This window comes from Paroedura picta, chromosome 1 (genome assembly GCF_049243985.1).
Source record: "Paroedura picta isolate Pp20150507F chromosome 1, Ppicta_v3.0, whole genome shotgun sequence".
NCBI classification, from domain to species: Eukaryota; Metazoa; Chordata; class Lepidosauria; order Squamata; family Gekkonidae; genus Paroedura; species Paroedura picta.
In genome coordinates, this window is record NC_135369.1 from 114360111 (window position 1) to 114384380 (window position 24270).

Below are 24270 nucleotides of genomic sequence, written 5' to 3' on the forward strand. Positions count from 1 at the left end.
TCCTTTTCCTTGATGTCCTTTTCTGCACCTCTGGCTATTTACCGCTTGAGGTTTGCCCTGCATTATATAGATTTATTTTATGGGCACTGAGAATAGCTACAAATACCTATGTGCTGTATTGTATTTTGATATTGAATATTGACTGTTTCCACATATCCTATTACCTCTCAAATAAATAATCTTTGATTATCCTACCACATTTTGCCTTATTCTTACTAGACTACACTGTGGCTTTCTATCACTTTTGTCACTAACTCCTGAAAATTAAATGTGATGGTATAAGTCTAGGTTTGGTGCAAATTTTCATTCTATTGGGGTATTAAAAATTAAGTCAGCAACTGAAGTGAGGGACAGTGGAGATGAAGTTTCTTTTCTACACTTGACTCTTTTGTGTAACTCTAGGTCCAGTTTGGGAAGTCGAGCTCAGTCACACAGGACACACACTGTGAAACTTTGAACATATTGCAGATTCACTGCTTAGTACCGTAGTTTTTGAGTGATGTGTTCTTGCACAGTTGCTGTTTTGTTGAAGATTTTATCTTCCATTGCATGCACAGCAGACTGGAGTTTCAAAAATTCTTCTCTTTTCTCAGAAAGTTCCATGGACATATTGCTCTCCTGTTCAGACTGGTGCTTCACCTTTCAGTACATGAAATAAAATAAATAAGTATCCTCAGAGCCTTTTAAATCATTAATTCCAAAACGCAGATATTTCTAAGCTTTTTTGAACATTAAACACAGTTATATATTAAATGTATATCTACGTGTAGTCTAAAATAACCTGGTGTTATTATATCTGAGGTTATTCCTTTGCACTAATTTGGACTGCATAACCTTGAACTTCCCCCTTCAAGGATCGCAGCCTTGTCGTGGCAAGGGGGCTTGTGTAGCTCAGTGAAACTATGAGCTATGCCGTGCAGGGCCACCCAAGATGGACAGGTCATAGTTGAGAGCTATGACAACAGGTGATCCACTGGAGAAGGAAATGGCAAACCACTCCAGTATCTTTGCCATGAAAACCAAATGGACAAGTTCAAAAGGCAAAACGATATGATGCCGGAAGATGAGCCCCTCAGGTTGGAAGGTGTCCAATATGCTACTGGGGATGAGCAGATGGCTAGTACGAGTAGCGCCAGAATGAATGAAGCAACTGGGCCAAAGCCGAAAGGACGCTCAGTTGTGGAAGTAACTGGTGGCGAAAAGACAGTCCGATGCTGTAAAGATTCTTATTCCATAGGAACCTGGAACGTCAGATCCATGAATCAAGGCAAGTTGGACATGGTTAAACACAAGATGACGAAACTGAACATCAACATTTTAGGAATCAGTGAACTAAAATGGACAGGAATGGGTGAATTTAATTCAGCTGACCATCAGGTATACTACTGTGGACAATAATCTCGCAGAAGAAATGGAGTAGCCTTCATAATCAATAAATAGGAAAAGCAGTCTTGTGATACAATCCCCAAAATGACAGAATGATCTCAGTTCGAATCCAAGGCAAACCATTCAAAATCACAGTAATCCAGGTCTATGCCCCAGCCACTGCTGCTGACGAGGATGAAGTTGACCAGTTCTATGAAGCCCTACAACACCTAGAAGCAACACCAAAAATTGATGTGCTTATCATCATGGGAGATTGGAATGCTAAAGTAGGAAGCCAAAAGATAACCGGGATAACAGGCAAGTTTGGCCTTGGAGTACAAAATGAAGCAGGCCACAGGCTGGTGGAATTTTGTCAAGAGAATACAATGGTCATAGCAAACACTCTTTTCCAACAACCCAAGAGACGACTCTACACATGGACATCACCAGACGGTCAACACAGAAATCAGATTGACTATGTGCTCTGCAGCCAAAGATGGAGAAGTTCTATCCAGTCAATAAAAACAAGACCAGGAGCTGATTGTGGTTCAGATCATCAGCTTCTTGTTGAAAAATTTAGGCTTAAATTGAAGAAAGTAAGGAAAAGCATTAGGCCACTCAGGTATGAACTAAATCATATCTCCGACGAATATACAGTAGAGGTGACAAATAGATTTAAGGAATTAGATCTGATAGACAGAGTGCCTGAAGAACTATGGACGGAGGTTTGCAACACTGTACAAGAGGTAGCAACTAAAACCATCCCAAAGAAAAAGAAATGCAAGAAATTAAAATGGCTGTCTGAGGAAGCTTTACAAATAGCTAAGGAGAGAAGGGAAGTGAAAGGCAAGGGAGAAAGAGAAAGATACACCCAATTGAATGCAGAATTCCAGAGAAAACCTAGAAGAGATAAGAATGCCTTCTTAAATGAACAGTGCAAACAAATAAAAGAAAACAATAGAATGGGGAGGACCAGAGATCTTTTCAAGAAAATTGGAGATATGAAAAGAACATTTCATGCAAAGATGGGGATGATAAGGGACCAAAATGGTAGGGACCTCACAGAAACAGAAGAAATTTTAAAAAGGTGGCAAAATTATACAGAAGTACTATACAAGAGCGAGCTTAACATCCCTGATAACCACAATGGAGTAGTTACTGACCTGGAGCCAGACATCCTGGAATGTGAAGTCAAATGGGCCTTAGGAAGTCTGAGCAACAATAAAGCTAGTGGTGGTGACAGCATTCCAGTTGAACTATTCAAAATCTTAAAAGACGATGCAGTAAAAGTGCTACACTCAATATGCCAGCAAATTTGGAAATCTCAACAATGGCCAGTGGATTGGAAAAGGTCAGTTTACATTCCAATCCCAAAGAAGGGCAATGCCAAAGAATGTTCAAACTACCGTACCGTTGCACTCATTTCTCATGCTACCAAAGTTATGCTCAAAATTTTACAAGCTGGGATCCAGCAATATGTGGACCGAGAACTTCCAGAAGTACAAGCAGGATTTCGAAGAGGCAGAGGAACTAGAGATCAAATTGCCAACATACGCTGGATCATGGAGAAAGCTACGGAGTTCCAGAAGAACATCTGCTTCTGCTTCAGTGACTATGCTAAAGCCTTTGATTGTGTGGAGCACAACAAATTGTGGCAAGTTCTTAAAGAGATGGGAATACCAGAGCATCTTATTTGTCTCTTGAGAAACTTATATGCAGGTCAAGAAGCAACAGTGAGAACTGAACATGGAATCACTGATTGGTTCAAAATTGAGAAATGAGTTTGGCAAGGCTGTATACTGTTGCCTTGCCTATTTAACTTGTATACGGAGCACATCATGAGAAAAGCGGGATTACAGGAGTCACAAATTGGGATCAAGATTGCAGGGAGAAATATTAACAACCTCAGATATGCAGATACCACTCTAATGGCAGAAAGCAAAGAGGAACTAAAGAGCCTGTTGATGCGGGTAAAGGAGGAGAGTGCAAAAGTTGGCTTGAAACTCAACATCAAGAAAAGAAAGATCATGGCATCCGGCTCTCTCAATTCCTGGCAAATAGATGGGGAAGAAATGGAGATAGTGACAGATTTTATTTTCCTGGGCTCCAAGATCACTGCAGATGGGGACTGCAGCAAAGAAATTAAAAGACGCTTGCTCCTGGGGAGGAAAGCTATGGCAAATCCAGACAGCATCCTAAAAAGCAGAGACATCACCCTGCCAACAAAAGTGCATTTAGTCAAGGCTATGGTCTTCCCATTTGCAAGTTATGGCTGTGAAAGTTGGGCCATAAGGGAAGGCCGAGCATCAAAGAATTGAGGCTTTTGAACTCTGGTGCTGGAGAAGACTCTTGTGAGTCCCTTGGACTGCAAGGCGAACAAACCGGTCAGTCCTAGAGGAGATCAACCCTGACTGCTCTTTAGAAGGCCAGATCCTGAAGATGAAACTCAAATACTTTGGCCACCTCATGAGAAGGAAGGATTCCCTGGAGAAGAGCCTAATACTGGGAGCGATTGAGGGCAAAAGAAGTAGGGGATGACAGAGAATGTGGTGGCTGGATGGATTAACTGAAGCAGTAGGTGCAAACTTAAATGGACTCCGGGGAAGGAAGACCTGGAGGATCATTATCCATGGGGTCGCGATGGGTCGAACACGACTTCGCACCTAACAACAACAACAACAACAACAAACCTTGAACTTGTACATTTTTACATGAAAACATAAAAGATTCTACCCTGCGATTCCTTGTATTCCTGAATAAAATTATAAGAAATTATGAAATTAACTATTCATAATTGAGAATAAGAGAGGAAAATCAATCAATATACCTTTGTCTGTAATACAAGAACTGTCTGTTCACTGTTACTCAGGTTCATTTTTTGCTGTTCCAGTTCTTGCTTAGCATGCAGTATCTCCATTTCCTTTTCAGAGATCTGCCTGTCTTTTTGTACCTTCTGTCTCTTCATTTGAATGATTTCTTCTACCAAATCCTGCCTTTCTCTTGTATGATGCTCTAAAGGAAGAAACAGTTACAAATTTATTTCAAAAAATTTTCTACCAAGATTAGAGTAGAATAAATATTAAATAAATGAATAAATTTGTTTTGAAGCCAAAGTGCTAACATTATCACTCCTGTAGTTAATTAAAAAGTACAGGAGATTAAATAAACAGGAATCTTGTAGCACCTTAAAGAAGAACAAGTTTTTGCTCTAGTAGAAGCTTTTGTGGCCTGCAGGGGAAAAGGACCCCTACAAACATATGATCCTGAGAATCACCGATCCCTATCTAAAATGCATTTTGTCAGATAGCTCTGGTTCACAAAACTTATGCCAGAATTTTATTTTAAAAATGATAAATTTAAGATGGCACAACATTCTGGGAGAATGGTGTTCCTTTCTTTTTTAAAAAGCTTGCAGTTCTCTTTGTCTGGTCATCTAGCAATCATATATAGGAACTGTGCATGCATGGCAACTGTGGAAAGTTCTAGAACTGACTGGAGTGAAAGCATGTCTAATTTCCAATGTTTCCCCCCCCCCTCTGATTTTGGGTTGTGTAAAAAAGAAAAAACTTTCAGTTCTCTTCAAACCGGTACAAGAGTTAGAAACTGTTCGCATTACAAAGCTCAGTAGAGCTAGCAGAAAACGATAGGCGCCTGCACAGATGACCTCTCGGGCATCAGTTACAAGTAAGTGCCATCATGCTTTCCTATTTGTGGACTCAATGCAGTCCCACATGGGAGGCAGGAAACCAGAGATGGCTTGTGAGAGTGAGTTTCTTAGATAAATGCCTGCTACTTTAATAGCATTCACCTCAACTGAATAGTATCTGTCTGCACATGAAGACCAGGTAGCCATTCTATATATGTCATATGTAGAGATTCCTCTCAGAAAAGCAGCTGAGGATGCCTGAGCTGTAGTGGAATCCAAAGAGGTCAACCTGGTTTTGCTTGTTTTGCTAAGAAAGGAAGTTCAAACGAGCACTTTGTTCTGTGAATCTACAAAATGAAATAGTAGCTAACAGTTTTCTATGGAGGAAGAAGAAGAGTTGGTTCTTATATGCTGCTTTTCTCTACCCGAAGGAGTCTCAAAGTGATTTACGGTCACCTTCCCTTTCCTCTCCCCACAACAGACACCCTGTGAGGTGGGTGAGGCTGAGAGAGCCCTGATATTACTGCTCAGTCAGAACAGCTTTATCAGTGCTGTGGCAAGCCCAGTATCACCCAGCTGGTTGCATGTGGGGGAGCATGGAATCAAACCCAGCTTGCCAGATCAGAAGTCCGCATTCCTAACCACTACACCAAGATGGATATTGTTTCAGATGCTTTTACCATTGTTTAAGTATACAAGGGACAAACTCCATTGGAGAATAGGAAATTTTATTGGAGGATACAAATTTTACAACCCTTTAAAGAAGGAATTATGTTTCTTTTAAATAACACTATTCTGCTATTCAAAGAGTGGTGAAAAGCTGAAATAGCTACTAAATGGTCACTGATAGACACGGAACCCAAAGATTCCCAAATAATGAATCTACGGAACAGAATTTAGGGTTAACATCATTCATAGGAGTCTAACTACACAATTTCTCATTAGGCTATGAAGAATTTTATAGTCGAAGGTTTTCCAGCTACCACAAAGACTCCTTGCGCCAGATAAGAAAAGATCTTGTTCACATAAGAATAAGCCAAATTTACAAATGTAATACTTTGAAATTATGAAGAAGCACTTTCTGTCAACTTGACAAGTCCTTTAGGAATAGTGGAAGACTTAACATGAGATGGATTTATTCAATAAAGGAAGCCACAGCCTACAGTTTGCAAGACCGAAACAAAGTTGTCAATTATAGGATGTTTTAAAAGGTAAAGGTATTCCCTGTGCAAGCACCGGGTCATGTCTGACCCTTGGGGTGACGCCCTCAAGCATTTTCATGGCAGACTCAATACGGGGTAGTTTGCCAGTGCCTTCCCCAATAGGGCGTTTTAGAGGTCATTAAGTCAAGAAATTAGATGAGACACAATACACAAAAGTCTTTAGCCAGTGGCAACATGGTTTATTGTTCAGGCAGTGATATAAAATGTGAACTAGTTTTGTCTGGGACAGGAGGGAGCTATTAGAATATGATTTATTTTGCACAACACCCATATTTGGGGGAGGGGGATAGAATATTTATTTGCTGCAACAAATCTGAAATTCACCTCCAAGGACTAAGAGTTTTAGACCCTTACACAGAAAAACTATGGGCATTTCATTTTGTACCTGTAGCACTGGAAAAAACACCAAATCCATTCATGATGCCCATCTGGGGATCTGCTCAATCTATTTGCCACCATATTTCAAAACATCTGCAATATGAATTGCTTATATTGTGAAAGTTGTATAATGCCTGAGAGTCAATACCTTCCTGCTTACTCTATAAGAATTGGTAGTGCCTGTTGCTATGTGCATAAGTTGGCCGTGGGCCATGTCTATATAAAGCTAGTAAAGCATAGTTCATGGCTTTGTTTCAGATAGTGATATGTAGAGATGTTTGTAAAGAAGATCAAGTGCTGCTTAACATGAGATCTACACAGTAAGTTCCTCACTCCAATATGGAGATTTTTTTTGGCCCAGTTAAATTTTGGGAAATCATTCCAAAGGAGACAACTGCCAATAAATACCTCACTGATATCCACCAAACTGAGGAATGCATGAGAGTTATGGGTATGCTTAATTTGGGGTTTTGTTTAACAATCATGTGTTGAAGGCATCCTACAAATCATTTCTGAAAACTATCCTCCTATCTTTTTAATGAAAAAGTACATTCAACAGAACTGTTTCAGAGCATCTGAAGAAGGAACTCTTTCCACTGCTCTCAGTCAACAAAGTGGTATAAAAGTGAGACGAATATGCTGGCTAACAAGCAGCCTTGAGGAGTCTAAATCTGTGGCAAATCAATTTTGTATAATAGGCAGAATTGATGTGTCTTTTTAGGGAGGTTCCCATTTGCTATGAATGAGCTAGTCTACTGCTAAAGTTGGGGCATGGGATGGGAACTGCTAAGTGGCTGTCAGACTCCCTGCTTAAAGGATCCCTTTAAAAAGTGGGAGTTGAAACTTTCTTTGGCTCTGATTTGATAGACTATTATAATGCTACTTTGAATTAGGTTGAACAATTTGGGCAGGGTATCTAAAAACTTTTTAATCTAGAGTACCAGCCATGAGAAAGAAGGACTCCCTGGAGAAGAGCCTAATGCTGGGAGCGATCGAGGGCAAAAGAAGAAGGGGATGACAGAGAATGAGGTGGCTGGATGGAGTAACTGAAGCAGTAGGTGAAAACTTAAATGGACTCCGGGGAATGGTAGAGGACAGGAAGGCCTAGAGGATCATTGTCCATGGGGTCATGATGGGTTGGACATGACTTCTCACCTAACAACAACAACAACAGAGTACCAGCTACCTCAAAGAAAGTTCTCTCTGCAAACTGCATCACATGCATCTTTTGTGTTCCAGGCAAAGATAGGCTACATCTGTTAACAAATAAATTGACTTCCTGCCAAAATTGCAGATTAAAAGTTAGATCTAAAAACCTGTTTTGCAACCTTTTGCTTATATATAAAGGTGGCTCTGGTTCTCCAAACATTCAAGCAGTACAAATTAAATAGTTGGGTTCCAATGTTGTTAATTTTTACATAAGTGCCTGGGGTAAAAAGTCATTTCACCATAGCAAGGCATCTCTCTGGTAATTCCAAACTGGATAATGTCTGGCTGAATAACCCTTGGAGGGGATCTTCAGATAGTGGCCCACTGATTTCAGGTTCTACAGAATGAGCAACTGACAGTGCCACCCTAAACAGAGTTCAATGGACTTAGAAGGGTGTAACTCAACTGAGGAATGCTCTGAAAATGCTTTTCATCTCACCCATCAGGTAACCTCAGTAGTCCAATGTCTCACCCACCACGCCATACAGAGATGGTACAAAATTGTTCTGGCCAAGCAGCTGTTTTCTGAACTAAAGACTCTAAAATCAGGTTTCCTTATCACATATATACAGTTGTCAACCGAAGACCTTGTTTATTTTCCATTTTTATGTTCCATAATCCTTCTGTGCTCCATCAAATGATCAGACCTCACAAATACTTACACATTCTTATATAACTCAAATATAAAACTCTCAGCTAAAACCCATATTTAATAAACTAGAAAAATAAACAGAATAAAAGTGTGCAAAAATATTGGAACAATGGAGGATGTGGAAGATGGTAGCGCAGAAAGTCTGCCTTTTTGCAAGCTCCCATACTGGGAGTGGATTAACTGCAGCTGTGATCAGCGGAAATGGGAAAGGCATGTTAACCTCCTCCTACCTCTCCTCTGGTAGTCTCCTCAGGAATGCCAGAGGCCTTGAACAGATCCATGGAGGCTCCAATCCTTTGGATCAGAAGTCTCCCATGAGTGGGGTCCCGGCATCGCTATCTGCCATTTCTATAATCTTCACTTTATCCTTTTTCTTCTCTGCTTCTGGACCTCTAACTGGATTAAACACCTCCAAAACTGGATTAATATTTGTATAACAACTTTATTGGGAGTGAACAATGGAACTGTAAGTCTTTTGCTATTGGAATATTTTCCCCACTTTCCTTTATTTGCTATTTAAAAATCATCTGCCAAAAAACTTGGTTGTACAATTGTTAAAGAAGGTGGATGGGTTTCTCTGGAGATGGGCACTGAAAATGGGGTAACTGCAATTATCATATAATGTTAAAGGAGATTATAAAACTATGTTTACCGTACAAAGATTCGTGGTCTGGTACAGCCACTTAAAACAACACAAGAGTTCCCAGCGTGACTTTCTATATTGCAAGGGCTAATGATAGAAGACACCGGCTTAGACAAGAAGGAGGAGAATTTCTCCTACAGTCCCCTATTGGTGAGGGAGGCAATGGTAACCAATTTGCTGACCTTTCTGTAGAGCGACCCATCAAAGCTTTAAAAGGGGGGGGGGGAAGAAAAAGCTTTTGGATTGCAAATATGGGCAATCAGTCATCTTTAAGTCATTGGGCGGGTGCCAGGATTTGGAGCTTAAGACTGCCCAGCATTATTGGAGAGCCATTTTAAGAAGATCTCAGCATATAGGTATCGCCAACAGAAATTTGAACTGACTTAAAACTGAAAGCACAAAATTGAAGGCAATAATTTAATGAACAATAATGCTATCCCAGGGACAGGGGCCTAGCGCCCATTTTATTTCTAGATCATATATACAATTAAGGTTAGAGAAATTTGACTTTTATTAGTAATAAGTGTGTAATCATTGTCTTTATTATTATTATTAGATTCAAAATACCTATAATTAATTAACCAATGTTTCTGAATTATATCTATGTGATTTATAATGCACTGTTACATTGAAACTGTATTTGTCAAACGAAGACACTTTAAAAAATCACCAAAAAAGAAATCCTTAACAGATTTACTTTCTCATTGGAGACAAAAGAAGAAGAAGAAGAAGAAGAAGAGTTGGTTCTTATATGCCGCTTTTCCCTACCCGAAGGAGGCTCAAAGCGGCTTACAGTCGCCTTCCCATTCCTCCCCCCACAACAGACACCCTGTGGGGTGGGTGAGACTGAGAGAGCACTGATATCACTGCCCGGTCAGAACAGTTTTATCAGTGCCGTGGCGAGCCCAAGGTCACCCAGCTGGTTGCATGTGGGGGAGCGCAGAATCGAACCTGGCATGCCAGATTACAAGTCCGCACTCCTAACCACTACACCAAGCTGGCTCTCTAAAGAAATATATGGCATATGCAAAAAGAACCACAAGCGTGAAAAAGCTTGATGAAGGAGAAGAATATGAAGGACCAGATAATGTGCAAATTCTGGGCAGATTAGATAAGCATAGCAAAGAAATGAGAGCTCTTATAGAAGGGCTTCATAAAGAAATTGTAGTTGTCAGAAAAGTGGTTATAGACACTAAAAAAGACCTTTCAGACAGACTTGATGATTTAAAGAACTCAGTAGACTCAAATACTAAGCAAATTGAGGAAGATTACAATAAGGTTCAAAACGTGGAATCTGAAGTGACAGAATTAAAGGACTGCAAAACAACTGCAGAAGAGAAGTTTGAAATTCTCAAAATTCAAACAAGGACAAGGAATTTAAGAATCAAAGCTGCATCAGAAGAATTTGGAAAGACAGATTTATGAGAGGATATAAGAACGTTACTTGAATAATATCAGATGATGATATTTGAATTGATAAGGCCTACATAGTCTATTCTAGAGCAGCATCTCGTAAGAAGCAACCAAGAGATTTTTTTATAGTAAGCTTTGACAGTAACATAACAAAAGATTCTGTTTTGGAAAAGAACCGTACTCTTGCACTCAAAATATTAGGCCAAGAAGTCAAGATTTTTCAAGACCTCCTGAATGATACTTTGCACAAAAAAGTGAAATTTCATTTTTTACATCAAATACTCATACAAAAGGAGATCCGGCAATTTTGGAAGATTCCCTTTGCATTGGAAATCATATTAGCCACCAAAGGCAAGACAGAGCTCTTCTGCCAGGCATTTGGTTGAGGCTGTGGGGTGCCTGGAGTTATGAACCGGGGGACCCGCCCAATGCTAAGCATAATTGCTTGGTGTGATAGATCTGAAGCCTTGAGTGATATCAGCAGATGAATGCAGTTGTAGGTGGACAGAGCTGACTGGAATTATGAAGAGTGTTTTATTCCACCATTGGGGGTAATGTTAATTATTATGGGTATTTGGATTTGAAAATTTAGGGGGGTTATGGGTTATATTGTTTTATATTTTATTCTGTAAGCTGCCTTAAGACGACTTCATCAAGAGAGACGGGATATAAATTAAATTATAAATAAATAAATAAAAGAATGATACATATTGCAACCCCACTGCTACATCAGCTGATTAACAAAATAATGGAAGCTCCAGAATCATGGGAGCAAGCTTCAATAGCTCTCATACACAAAGAAGGGATTGACCCATATTTACCACAATCATTTAGACAGATATCAATATTGAATGTGGTTTATGAAATCTTTATTTTTATTTATTTATTTATTTATTCATTCATTCATTCAATTTATAGAACACTGTTCCCAGCCAGCTGGCTCACAGCAGCTAACAATAAACATCATAACACAGCGGCTAACAATAATCATTTAGAACGTCCCATAAAGCTATCATAAAAATCCCTGAAAATTACAATTACAATTACCATTAAAATACCGATAGGTAAAGGTATCCCCTGTGCAAGCACCGAGTCATGTCTGACCCTTGGGGTGACGCCCTCTAGCGTTTTCATGGCAGACTCAATACGGGGTGGTTTGCCAGTGCCTTCCCCAGTCATTACCGTTTACCCCCCAGCAAGCTGGGTACTCATTTTACTGACCTCGGAAGGATGGAAGGCTGAGTCAACCTTGAGCCGGCTGCTGGGATTGAACTCCCAGCCTCATGGGCAAAGCTTTTAGACGGCTGCCTTACCACTCTGCGCCACAAGAGGCTCTTAAAAATACCGATAATAAGATATAAAACCCCTTTCCCAACAACTAATTACTGCAATCTCTGGTACGGTTAACAATGCTGTAGATGTAAATTGGGTAAGTTGTTATTATTTGGGTCTGGTCTAGCACCAAGCCCAGGAAGCCAGTGGGAGGGAAGACCTGATCAAATACCCTGGGGCTTCAGCCCAACCTTTTAACAAAGTCTTAACAAAGCAGCTTAAGAGACGCATAGGGGGTGTTATTCATGCTGATCAAAAAGGTACATAAAAAATAATGTACGTTTGGTATTAAATGCAATAGACTATGAACATAAGGCACAGAGTTGTTAAGCTTGTCAGATATTGGGAGCTAAGCAGGGCCAACTTCGGCTAGTATTTAGATGGGAGACCTCCAAGGATTGGGGAGGTAGTTCCTTCAAGGAACACTAGGGATCATGATATGGAGGCAGGCAATGGAAGCCATTTCTGAATGTCCCTTGAGTATATTTTTGTGATTCATATTTAAAAGTTAAAAAAAACAATTTCAAATCATGCATGGCATCAGAACTATATTTCTTGTGTAATTTTCAAAAATATTAAGGAATTGGACTGACCCCCCCCCCCCCCCAAATCACTACTACAGAGGGAATAAAGTGCCTCTTACCCTTTATTAAAAATTTGTGAAATAATTTGAAGCAGTAATACACAGGTTTACCACATGATGGAGCACTTTGAAAAGAATTAAATGGAAACCTAAATTATCTGAAAACTGAAGTTTAACCTTGGAGAAAAAGACTACATTGCAGTATCTATCTATCTATCTATCTATCTATCTATCTATCTATCTATCTATCTATCTATCTATCTATCTATCTATCTATCTATCTATCTATCTATCTATCTATCTATCTATCTATCTATCTATCATCTCCTAAGTTATCTGTCATCCAAGGTGGGCACAACTCAAAGCTGATGTTTGTGTTCAAAAGGTTAAAAATAACAAATGAACCCTTCTTCCAATTAAAAAAAAAACAGTATCTGTACAGGCACTGACAATGCCATCCCCCCCCCCCACTCCACCCCAATAAAAGACCTCACCATTGCCACCACTTGGGGGGGGGGTACAGAAGCAACTGTTGGGGATAGAAAAGGGATGGAACGGAACAAAGTGGATGCAAATTCATCAAGTTAGGAAAAAGGAAAGCAGAATCAAAGCAGGAAGGCCCAGCAAAGGCCCACCCTTTCCTTATATAGCTCACTCTTATTTTTATAAATGTTTATGTTTACTTCAATGGCAGAAATTGAAGAGGAACTAAAGAGCCTGTTGATGCAGGTGAAGGAGGAGAGTGCAAAAGTTGGCTTGAAACTCAACATCAAGAAAACAAAGATCATGGCATCCGGCCCTCTCAATTCCTGGCAAATACATTGGGAAGAAATGGAGATAGTGACAGATTTTATTTTCCTGGGCTCCAAGATCACTGCAGATGGGGACTGAAGCAAAGAAATTAAAAGATGCTTGCTCCTGGGAAGGAAAGCTATGGCAAATCTAGACAGCATCGTAAAAAGCAGAGACATCACCCTGACAACAAAAGTGCATTTAGTCAAGGCTATGGTCTTCCCAGTTGCAATGTATGGCTGTGAAAGTTGGACCATAAGGAAGGCCGAGCGTCAAAGAATTGAGGCTTTTGAACTCTGGTGCTGGAGAAGACTCTTGCGAGTCCCTTGGACTGCAAGGCGAACAAACCGGTCAGTCCTAGAGATCAGCCCTGACTGCTCCTTAGAAGGCCAGATCCTGAAGATGAAACTCAAATACTTTGATCACCTCATGAGAAGGAAGGACTCCCTGGAGAAGAGCCTAATGCTTGGAGTGTTTGAGGGCAAAACAGAGAATGAGGTGGCTGGGTGGAGTCACTGAAGCAGTAGGTGCAAACTTAAATGGACTCCGGGGAATGGTAGAGGACAGGAAGGCCTGGAGGATCATTGTCCATGAGATCGCGATGGGTCGAACACGACTTCGCACCTAACAACAACAATGTTTACTTCATTTCTGTGTGAGTGGCTGTTCTGGATGGCATAATCAAAGCCTAGTAACTTCTGACAAACATGTTTTTCAGAACTGGAACAGTTCTGCAGGGCCTGCAAAAGGGAGCCCCTCCACCAGGCATTTAGTTGAAGTCGATCCGAACCACCGCTTCCCACGGGTCCCCCACGCCTCCCTCCAACAATCCCTCCCTCCAACAATCATTACAGATCCGCCCAAACCACTGGGCCTCAGTACGAGTTAATTAATGTTCTAATATTCTACAGTTCTACAATGTTTATTACTATCATTATTTTGTTATTGTTACTGTTGTTACCACCTCACTATAAACTGAGTTAATTGTATTGTTCCCATTTCAAAATAAATAAATAAATGTTTAACTAGGTGGGCAACAGGTAACCTTTCCAGTGAGTTTGAGGGCTTGGAATCATGTGGCTAGATTTCACAACATGACCAACTGCATGAGGAAAGGTTACTACAATCTGGGCTCGCAGCCAACTTTCAGGTTATGTTTGTTAAGAAATATAGCTGCAAGAGAAATTGCTTTTGGCTTATCTCAAGGAACAACAACATTTAAAATATCTAAACTCAAATGAATAAGTCATCACAATTAAAACTGATGTCCCTCAAAGACTATTAAATGGCTTGTTTAAATAATGTAGTATTATTGCTTCTCCCGAAAGCTGGGGGAGGGGGGGCTTTTCTTACACTCAAAGCATGGATGCTTAAAGCATGGGGACCACTAGAGAATAGACTGGGTTGTAATGGTGGCCCTTACACCAAATGTTTGCTAACAGACCCATTTTAAAGTAGCATACTATGCAGACAAGACAGATGGGAGAGAGAAATGGAAGAGGCAAGCATGACATGAGATTAAAATGAGTCCATGAGCCTGGTCTTCTTCTTAATTAGATATTTAAATTTAGTGGTACAGTAATCCATAAAACATTGTTGTTAGAAATGAATGTGTGTTGGCTGATTTTAAACCTGAATATTGTTTGAACAATTATAATTTATGTATTATTATTATTATTATTATTATTATTATTATTATTAGATTTATTTCCCAAGTTTTCCAACAGGCTCGAAGCGGGTCACAACTAACCCCATTAAAATTCCCATTAAAACATCAAACTACTAACATGACGGCTAAAAATCCCATCCCTCCCCCATTACCAAAGAGGTGAAGAGGAGAGGATGGGGGGGATAATACTATCCATATTACAATGAAGAAGAAGAAGAGTCGGTTCTTATATGCCGCTTTTCCCTACCCGAAGGAGGCTCAATGCGGCTTACAGTTGCCTTCCCATTCCATGGATAATATATTAATTTTTGAAAATTAAAGTCTTCACCCACTGGTAGAAGACAGTGATAGAGGAATTCAGAGGACTGAGTTCTGAAGTCCGAGAAGGCCTTTTTTGGGGTTGCCACACATTTAACCTCACAACAGAGGACACAAAGCAGAACCCCGAAAACATCTGCATTAATTTTGTAGATTCATGTGTGTGAATGAGATCCTGGCCCCAAGCCACATATGGCTTTAAGGGTCAATATCCTAAAGAAGGCTGTTCAAGCTTAGAACTCACAGTATTCTAAAAGCTTGGAATATTTGTGCTAGCAGCCCTTTGTCTGCTTCATGTGGTACTGGCAGGCATCAAGACGAAGCCCAGGTGTGAGTGCTCTTTCCTCCACATGGAATCAACCAAAATGGACCCCTTTCCCATCTGTTTGTTGGAACATGAAAGATCTGTAGTGTGCATGACTCAAGAGCATATGAGGAATATCCTGCAAGGGGCATGGGATTTAGCATACTTAGAAGAGGAACTTCCTGGTATTTTTTTAATAAACTTCTCTAGCATCCTGATTGGCTCTTTGGAGACTTCTTGCTCTTTTGAGCACAGTTCTTCACTGTTTGCTTCTACAACTGACAGAGATAAATCTGTTTTTCTATACGTTTGTTTTTTTCTTAATAAAACTATTTTATTCTTTGAAGCAGCTTGATGCATATTTAAGCTCTGCCAACACTGCTCAGAAAAAAACCTTTAAAACCAGATTTGTGCAGAACCTAAGCTTCAAAATAAAACTCACTTCTCCACATCAATCATATGCAAACATTCAGTTACTGAAGTATTACCATCGGCCACATGGATCTGGCTACTAAGTCGTTCTCTCTCTATATGCTGCATGTTCAAATGACTTTCCTTTCTCTTTAATTCCAGTTGGAGACCTTCAGATTGAGACTGCAATTCCTACAAAAAGATAAAGCACATTATATGGTGAAAGTCTGAATCATTTTAATTAATGACGATGAAGTTTGAAAAGCCAAGGGAGTTTGGGATTATGTATTATGAAGGGTCATGCTGTGATTCTGCAAAGCATGTTTTAAATTGTAAATGTTGTAATAATACGATGTGTTTTAATCTATTGTATTTAATAATGTTGTGAGTTGCCCTGAGCCATCGGAGAGAGGCAGCATAGAAATATGAAAAATAAATAAATATGTAATGGCATGATCTGAATATTGACACTTGCAAAGTCGGAGGACAGTGTGAAACTCATCTGTCTAATCAGCATGGGTGAAATGTGAATTAAGAAACATGGAAAGGCAACATGCTTGACTTTAGAATGTTCCTAAGCACCATATAGCATTTCTAAAGATCAATTTACCATATTTAACTTTTTTTCCCTTACTATGATTTTGATACAGCATGTGTGTCTCTATGACGCATTATGCACGGGGCTGGAAATCCGGGATGGCAGCAGGACAGCCCTGATTATGTACCTCACTGCTGGCATCCCAGCCCTGGCCTAGTGCCACGGAAGACCCATGACAAGGGAACGCGGAATCTTCCATGTTCCCTGGTATGCCATGGGTGCCAGAGGGGGCTGGGTTGGGCCAGCCATGTGCATAAGCGGAATCATAGAATAATAGAATTGGAAGGGACCTCTTGGGTCATCTAGTCCAACCCCCTGCACTATGCAGGACACTCACACCCCAATCGCTCATCTACTGTAACCTGCCACCCCTTTGCCTTCACAGAATCAGCCTCTCTCACAGAGTATTTCAGCAGTGGAATAGGCTGCTTAAGAAGGTGGTGAGCTCCCCCTCACTGGCAGTCTTCAAGCAAAGGTTGGATACACACTTTTCTTGGATGCTTTAGGATGCCTTGGGCTGATCCTGCGTTGAGCAGGGGGTTGGACTAGATGGCCTGTATGGCCCCTTCCAACTCTATGATTCTATGATTCTGTCAGATGGCTATCTAGCTCTGTTTAAAAATTTCCAAAGATGGAGAACCCACCACCTCCCGAGGAAGCCTGTTCCACTGAGAAACCGCTCTGTCAGGAATTTCTTCTGGATGGAATTTATTAGATGGAATTTCTTTTGAATTAATTTCATCCCATTTGTTCTGGTCTGTCCCTCTGGGGCAAGAGAGAACAATTCTGCTCCATCCTCCATATGGCATCCTTTTAAATACTTGAAGATGGTTATCAGATCCCCTCTCAGTTGTCTTCTCTCTAGGCTAAACAGACCAAGCTCCCCCAACCTTTCTTCATATGTCTTGGTCTCCAAACCCCTCAGCATCTTTGTTGCCCTCCTCTGGACACGTTCCAGTTTGTCAACATCCCTCTTCAATTGGGGTGACCAAAACTGAAGACAGTACTCCAAGTGAGGCTGAACCAGAGCAGGGTAAAGCAGTACCATCACCTCCCGTGATCTGGACACGATACTCCATTTAATACAGCCCAAAATCCCATTTGCCTTTTTAGCCACTGAGTCACACTGCTGACTCATATTCAATGTATGGTCTACTAAGACTTCTAGATCCTTTTCGCACATGCTACTCCCAAGACAAGTCTCTCCCATCTTATATTGGTGTATTTGGTTTTTCCTACCTAAATGCAGAACCTTACATTTGTCCCTATTGAACTTCATTTTATTCAGTTTAGCCCACTTCTCGAGCCTATCAAGATCATCATGTATTCTGTTGCTGTCTTCAGTTGTGTTTCCTACCCCCTCCCAGTTTAGTATCATCTGCAAATTTAATAAGTATCCCCTCTAATCCCTCATCCAAATCATTTATAAATATGTTGAACAACAGGCCCCGGGACAGATCCTTGGGGTACTCCACTTGTCACTCTTTTCCAAGAAGATGCTGAACCATTAACAAGTACCCTTTGGGTACGATTTGTCAACCAGTTATTGATCCACCTGACAGAATTAGGATCCATACCGCATTTTACCAACTTGTCAACAAGAATATCATGTGGAACCTTATCAAAAGCTTTACTAAAATCCAGATAAACTATGTCCATGGCATTCCCCTGATCCAGCAAGGTAGTCACTTTCTTGAAAAAAGAGATAAGGTTGGTCTGACATGACTTGTTCTTGCGAAACCCGTGCTGAGTCTTAGAAATCACAGCTCTCAGTTCCAGCTGCTCAAGGACTGAGTGATTATTTGTTCAAAAATTTTGCCAGCTACAGATGTCAAGCTGACGGTTCGATAATTCCCTGGATCCTCCTTTTTCCCTTTCTTGAAGATGGGGACATCGTCTGGCACCTTGCCTGTTCTCCAAGAAGTGTCAAAAATAATGGACAGAGGTCCAGAGATGACTTCTGCAAGTTCTTTTAGTACTCTTGGATGCAGTTCATCTGGCCCAGAAGACTTTGTTTCATTTAAAGAAACTAGGCCTTTTGGCATGGCCCTTCCCTCAACCCTGGAGGGATACTGCATGACCTTGTCAGTTCCGTGGAGCTAACCGGGGAGGCCCTCACCCCACCTTGGTGAGAGAGCGGCATGCTGCTCCCCGCAATTGTCTGGTGGAAGCCCCATTCCCCCCACTCCCCCCACTCCCCTACTCACCGCTGCTGTCTCCAGGCAGCATGTCAGGCTTTCCAGCCTCAGAGTTTTGCACGAGCGCGCTATGCAGGGCAGCCCATACTCCAAGGGATTCCCTCCCCAGCGTGGCTACTGCCATGCATAATGGGTCTATGAGTTAGGTCCCTTTATGATATCTGGGAGGAAAAGGTGAGTTTTTAACCAGGGGCACCCTAGGAGGTGACAGAGGGGAGAGAAAGGAAGAAAAATATTCAAATAGGCAGCTGTGTTGGTCCAGTGGCACCTTTAAGACCAACAAAGTTTTATTCAAGGTATGAGGTTTCATGTGCTCATAGTTTGGAATATGATAGACAGACAGACAGACAGACAGACAGACAGACAGACAGACAGACAGAGTGCGGAAATACTTGGTTACTGTTGATGCTGAGTGACTTGGCTGTCAAAATGCCATAATAATGTTTGTGCCTTTGTTTATATTCTGATGCTGAGTGTCATGGCTGTTAAAATGCTGTAACAATGTATGTGGTTTTATTCATACTTTGATGCTGGTCAATGACCATAAATTAATCTAATCTAATCTAATCTAGTCTGGTCAGTACTGGAATGGGAGACCACCAAAAAATAGTGTCATTATGCAAAGGCAGGCAGTAGCAAATCACCTATGAATGCCTGTTACCTTGAAAACCCTACAGAGCAGCTATAGATAAAACCCCCCACAAACAAATATGTTTATATACAGATGTTTACCTGCAGCTTTTGCAGCATGTGTTCCATTTCAGATGCAACTTGGGGCTGAAGACTAGTGGCTTTTTTAGCATGGTCACGAGTGAACAGTAAGTTAAGGCAAAAACAATGACAGGAAATTAATGGTAACACTCATCATTTCAGTAGTTTGTTCAAAGGTAAATTTTATGAGCAGCCAGTAGTTCTTAACTTCTATAATCATGAGTATTTTATTCTAATATATTTTCAATTATTCTTTTCATCCCCACTTTTCCTTAGTAGTCTTTAACTCATAATAGATAGCTTCATATAGGACAGTGATACTTATTCAATGACTTGCAAAAAACTTGTAGCTCTTCTGAGCACCATTCCCCAATGTGGCTCCTGCCTCATGTTTCAGAAAGTGGAAAAGGCTATTGCCTCGTAGATGAGGCAGTTGGCAGGGGGTTCCTATAGTACAGAAAGAGGTGCTAACCACCTTTCTTGCAACTCAAGTTGAAGGGTTGTTTCAGTATAAGGATGCAATGATCTTTTAAATTCAGCCTAACTAAGAATTCTGGAGAATATGAAAGCTTGCTGTTTTGTGACATAAGTCTGACTTACAAGCTCTTCCTCTCATTCCACATACACAAAGTCTGGCTCTGATGGTTGATAGTAATAATGAGGCACAAACTAGTACAGGATATAGAAAATTGGTTTCCAGTTCAAGAAAATAAACTTGCAGTTGGAGGTTCTTGATGTACTCAGATTGTACACTTGAAGATTTATTCTCCATGTCGAAACCCAACTACACAAAACAAAAACACACCCTTATATTGATTTTGTTATTGCTGTTATCAAGTCAAATTATGAATTACTGGTGATGAATACTAAAGGTCTGCAATGCATTTTACATAATCATATTTTGTTATTCAGTTTCCATGTGAACTGTGATATATGACATGCTCCACTGGAATGCGTTTCTCCCTACATTCCCTTTGCCCCATCCATATGAGTACGTCAGCAGAAGTGCTTCTGCCCCCAATTGCTAAAGATTTAAAGAATCACTTTCTCCAAATCTTTCCTATCACACATTTGGAAGTCAGTCAAACACAATTAGGAACCAAATTCTTATTGCTTGAAGACAGAATATACTTAAATTTAAATATATCTGACCAAGTATTTAAACAGATCACAGATACTGTTTCCATAAATGTTGGAGCTGCTCTCACCAACGCTACTGTGTTTGCAGTGATATATAAATGCAATATCAATACAGTGCCAACTATAATTCCAGCTCTTTAAATTGAAGTATCTGAATGAAATCTGATTTTGTTCCTTCAAATTAATCTGAACCATCCAAGTATTTCATCTGTAGGTTGCATCTGAGGCTTTAGTAGCAATGGGAAAGGCACAATATTACACATGTACTTCGCAATCCTAAATAGTTGCACCCTTCTAAATCTATAGATTAGATGGATGTAACTGCTTCAGACAACACTACTAAAGATGTAACCTTGTGATACTCAAGTACAAGATAATCCTCTTGCATTTAATGCAAACATATACAAGTCTATTCAGAAGTAAATCCCACTATATTGAATGGTAATTATTACTATGCATATGCGACAGGATTGCACCTTTAGATTTGTCCTGCCACGAAGTAACCCTTACTACCAAATAATGGCTATACATATAAAGACTCAGATTTCACATATTCAAATCACTTATTTTAATTTCTGCTGAAATGCTGGCACTCATCATACCTAAGGGATCTTGAAAAATGTTGACTAAAAACCTATAATCCATCCATCCATCCATACATCCATCTTGGAGGGCTGGCTGGCAGGCTGGAAAATGTTAATTTTTTTAATGATTTGAAAGCTGGCAACGAAGCAAAACCGAGCAGCAGTAGTTGAGATCAGAACAAAGTCAACACAGAAACTAAACAAGCTGAATAACAACTCCTTTACAGGCAGAGTTGTATTATATATAAGGTATTCTTTGTTTGAGTCATTAAGATATTTGAAATGCAGACAACAAGAGATTTACTTTAATACATTGCTTGGTTGAATGCCTTATTTAAAAGCTGTACTGAATTAGTGGTTGTTCTGGCAAACATTTTCCAGCGCCACCTGGCCTCTTTATTACTATGAATTCACTCACTCCATTAAAGCCAGCCGAAATTATTGTGATGCCAGCTACGCAAAAAATGATTTTAATGGACAAACACCAAAACAGAAGAATGCAGAGCAATCTGTGTTATTCTAAACTTTAAAACAATAAATTACAACTCCTAATGCTAAACTTTACCATGTAAAACATATTCTCAGGGAGGAGACAGTACAACCCCTCCAGGGAGAGAGTACAGCCATTATGCAATGATTCCTAGTGTACCTTCAAAATTCTACAGCAACAGGCTGATTGAAATGCATTAGTACAATTTGGCAGGATACACAATAGGATTAACTAGATTTTTATTTGCAACGTGCAGAGAGGTTTTAAAATTGCATTTTGAACTATATAATATATAATGTATTTACTTCCAAAATGTTAACTATAGCAAGCAGATTTTAAACCCACATATTTAATACAAACTCTCATTATATATAAATATATATATAAAGCATAGTTCCTTTCCTGCAAAGTGGAACTTTTCTATTTACCCTCACAACCAACTAGGAGGGGGGTCCAGATGAGGACAAGACATTAAATTGTAAATGAAGCTTCAGCATTCTAGCCATTGAAGTCAATGAGTTTAGAAGGTTGTAACTCTGATTAGGATTTCAGTAAAAGCGACTCCCCCCCCCCTTATTTTCTGATTCATTTCCAACCATCTGCCTTCTATACCGACTCTCACATATCAGTTCTTAAAATTTAGTGTAGCCCTTCATCGACCACAAGATCCAAAAGGGAACACATTTCTTTAACTAGAAAAGAACATCGGTTCTTTGAAGTCAAGCTTTATAAATGACATGAATTTAAAGCAGCTTAAAAACAAAACAAACAAAGCAGCCTGTGGTTTCTCTCACTTGGGGCATGGCATTTACGGCAACTAGCTCGCTCTGCTGGAGGGCATTGGACGGTCTCACCTATTTGGAACGGGACCGGCTGAGCATTTCTGTACGAGGCAAAAACTCTCCAAGCTGCTCTTGTTCCCACGGTAACCAGTAACAAATCAGGCGGCCCTCCTTGTAGGGAGAAGGCGGGATGGCGATGGAGGAGCTGGAACCGGATTGGCTGGTTGCTGCAGAGCACGTGTCGGGTTTTGACAAGCCGGAGTTGAGACTGGACGAGACGCGGCGAGCTCAGGACTGCATTGGAGTGCGACTTTGTAGGGGGGCTATGTCCCTTGGCAACTGCCATATTCTTAAAAAGCAGAAACGCGCAGGGTTTGTTTGCCTCGATACTCCATTGCCTTAATTCCAAATGGAGTGGGAAGGCTTGTCTCAGTTTTGTACAGCATTCCAGACAAGCTCAGATCGTGGGCCAAAGGATTCCTGCCCCCCCCCCCGCCCCCAAGAATTCAGTTCTTTAATTTAATTCAATTAAACAGTTCTTGAGAACCAGAATGCTGTGGTTATTTTAGTTGGTCTACTCTAAAAGGCATTGTATGGTCCTTGATTTTGGACTTAAGCATTCATAGGATGCAGCCAAATCATTCATTGTATGCCAGTGTTCCACAATCTTAATGCTGAAATCTACAACACCTACAAGAGTCCCTACCATTGGGACTATCATTCCAGCTACAAATAGCAGGAAAAATGGGCGTGACAATGGAGGACTAATCTTACTATCATCTCATAATACAAGACTTTTTCAGGTTTACTCTGGCCAAAACACTGCTGAATTTGACAAAGCTGCTTTGATTCTCTAGAAGAAACCAAACACCGCATCTCACCCACTGGCTATAATTTAAATTTATCATAAGCCATGTTGGGAGCCAGTGTTGTTAACAACAAAAATGCTAGTCTGTTGATCATCGGGCATCTGTACACTAGACTTCAGAATTGGGAGCAGGTACAAAAAGATAGTTTTGAAAAAAGCCCTTTCCTAGAGAGCTGCTATGACAGTTACATCTACACACTTTCCCCAATATGAGGTAAATCCCCCCCCCCCCGACACACACACACCCCAAGTGCTATTCCCTCACAGAGTGAATAGCCTTGCAGTGTGGCTCCTTTGTTTTGAAAATGAAGCTCACTGTCCCACCCTTTCATTGTCAGCTCTTTTTTGCATACTCAGCACTGGAACCCTTTTGGGGAGTGGGAGAGCACTTTTTACGGATAACTCATTATCAGTAAGACACTGAGATGTTTTTAACAACAAAAATAAAAAAAATTATATTTTACAAAGAGGAAGAGAGAAGTTTGAATAAGGTATCAAGGTTTTTTTTAAAATCCAAATCAATTATTTTACAGTTTAAGTTCTTTGTTACAGGCTTTTGAAATGTCCATAGGCTTTTCTTTCAGATATTAAGATTTCTTTTAAATGCATTTCCCCATGGAGGGGTAAAATGTGAGTGGTATCCTGCTGGCAAAAGTGGGATGGTGAATCTTGCATTTGCAGCCCTTCTCTCCGGGGGACCCTTCCCGTGTTTTCCTATTGCTCCTTCAAGGCTTTTTGCTTCCTGATGAGGCTGCTTGTCAATCACAGCAAGCCACCAGTCACAACACAGCGGTTATCTCATGGACTGAAACTTTCTCCCCCCCCCCCAGCCCCAAAATTAATTTCTTTAAAGGGAGTTATGCGTTGCTATGTGGTAATGCCATTACATAGATTAATCTTCAGTAAAATCCACACTGCGAGACCGCTTGGTTGCTTATGCCCCCTGCAGGGTTCTTTGCTC

At 40.4% G+C, this 24270-nt stretch overlaps 1 protein-coding gene across 5 annotated transcripts in view; it reads right to left on the reverse strand.

Moving 5' to 3' along the window:
- LOC143819127 (uncharacterized) overlaps positions 1–22665 on the reverse strand; it is a 35160-nt gene extending 12495 nt beyond the window's left edge. The window contains exons 1-6 of one of the 5 annotated variants that reach the window (XM_077300313.1): positions 22454–22568; positions 20046–20229; positions 19467–19525; positions 16016–16130; positions 4193–4377; positions 485–639 (exon numbers count right to left, since the gene is read on the reverse strand). In XM_077300313.1, the coding sequence (XP_077156428.1) occupies positions 485–639; positions 4193–4377; positions 16016–16130; positions 19467–19525; positions 20046–20229; positions 22454–22462 (707 nt within the window). In that variant the 5' untranslated portion in view covers positions 22463–22568. Of the gene's footprint in view, positions 1–484; positions 640–4192; positions 4378–16015; positions 16131–19466; positions 19546–20045; positions 20230–21734; positions 21760–22453 lie in introns of those variants that run through there. The other 4 variants (XM_077300323.1, XM_077300331.1, XM_077300350.1 and 1 more) reach the window with 4 other exon arrangements.
- Positions 22666–24270: the final 1605 nt, after the last annotated feature.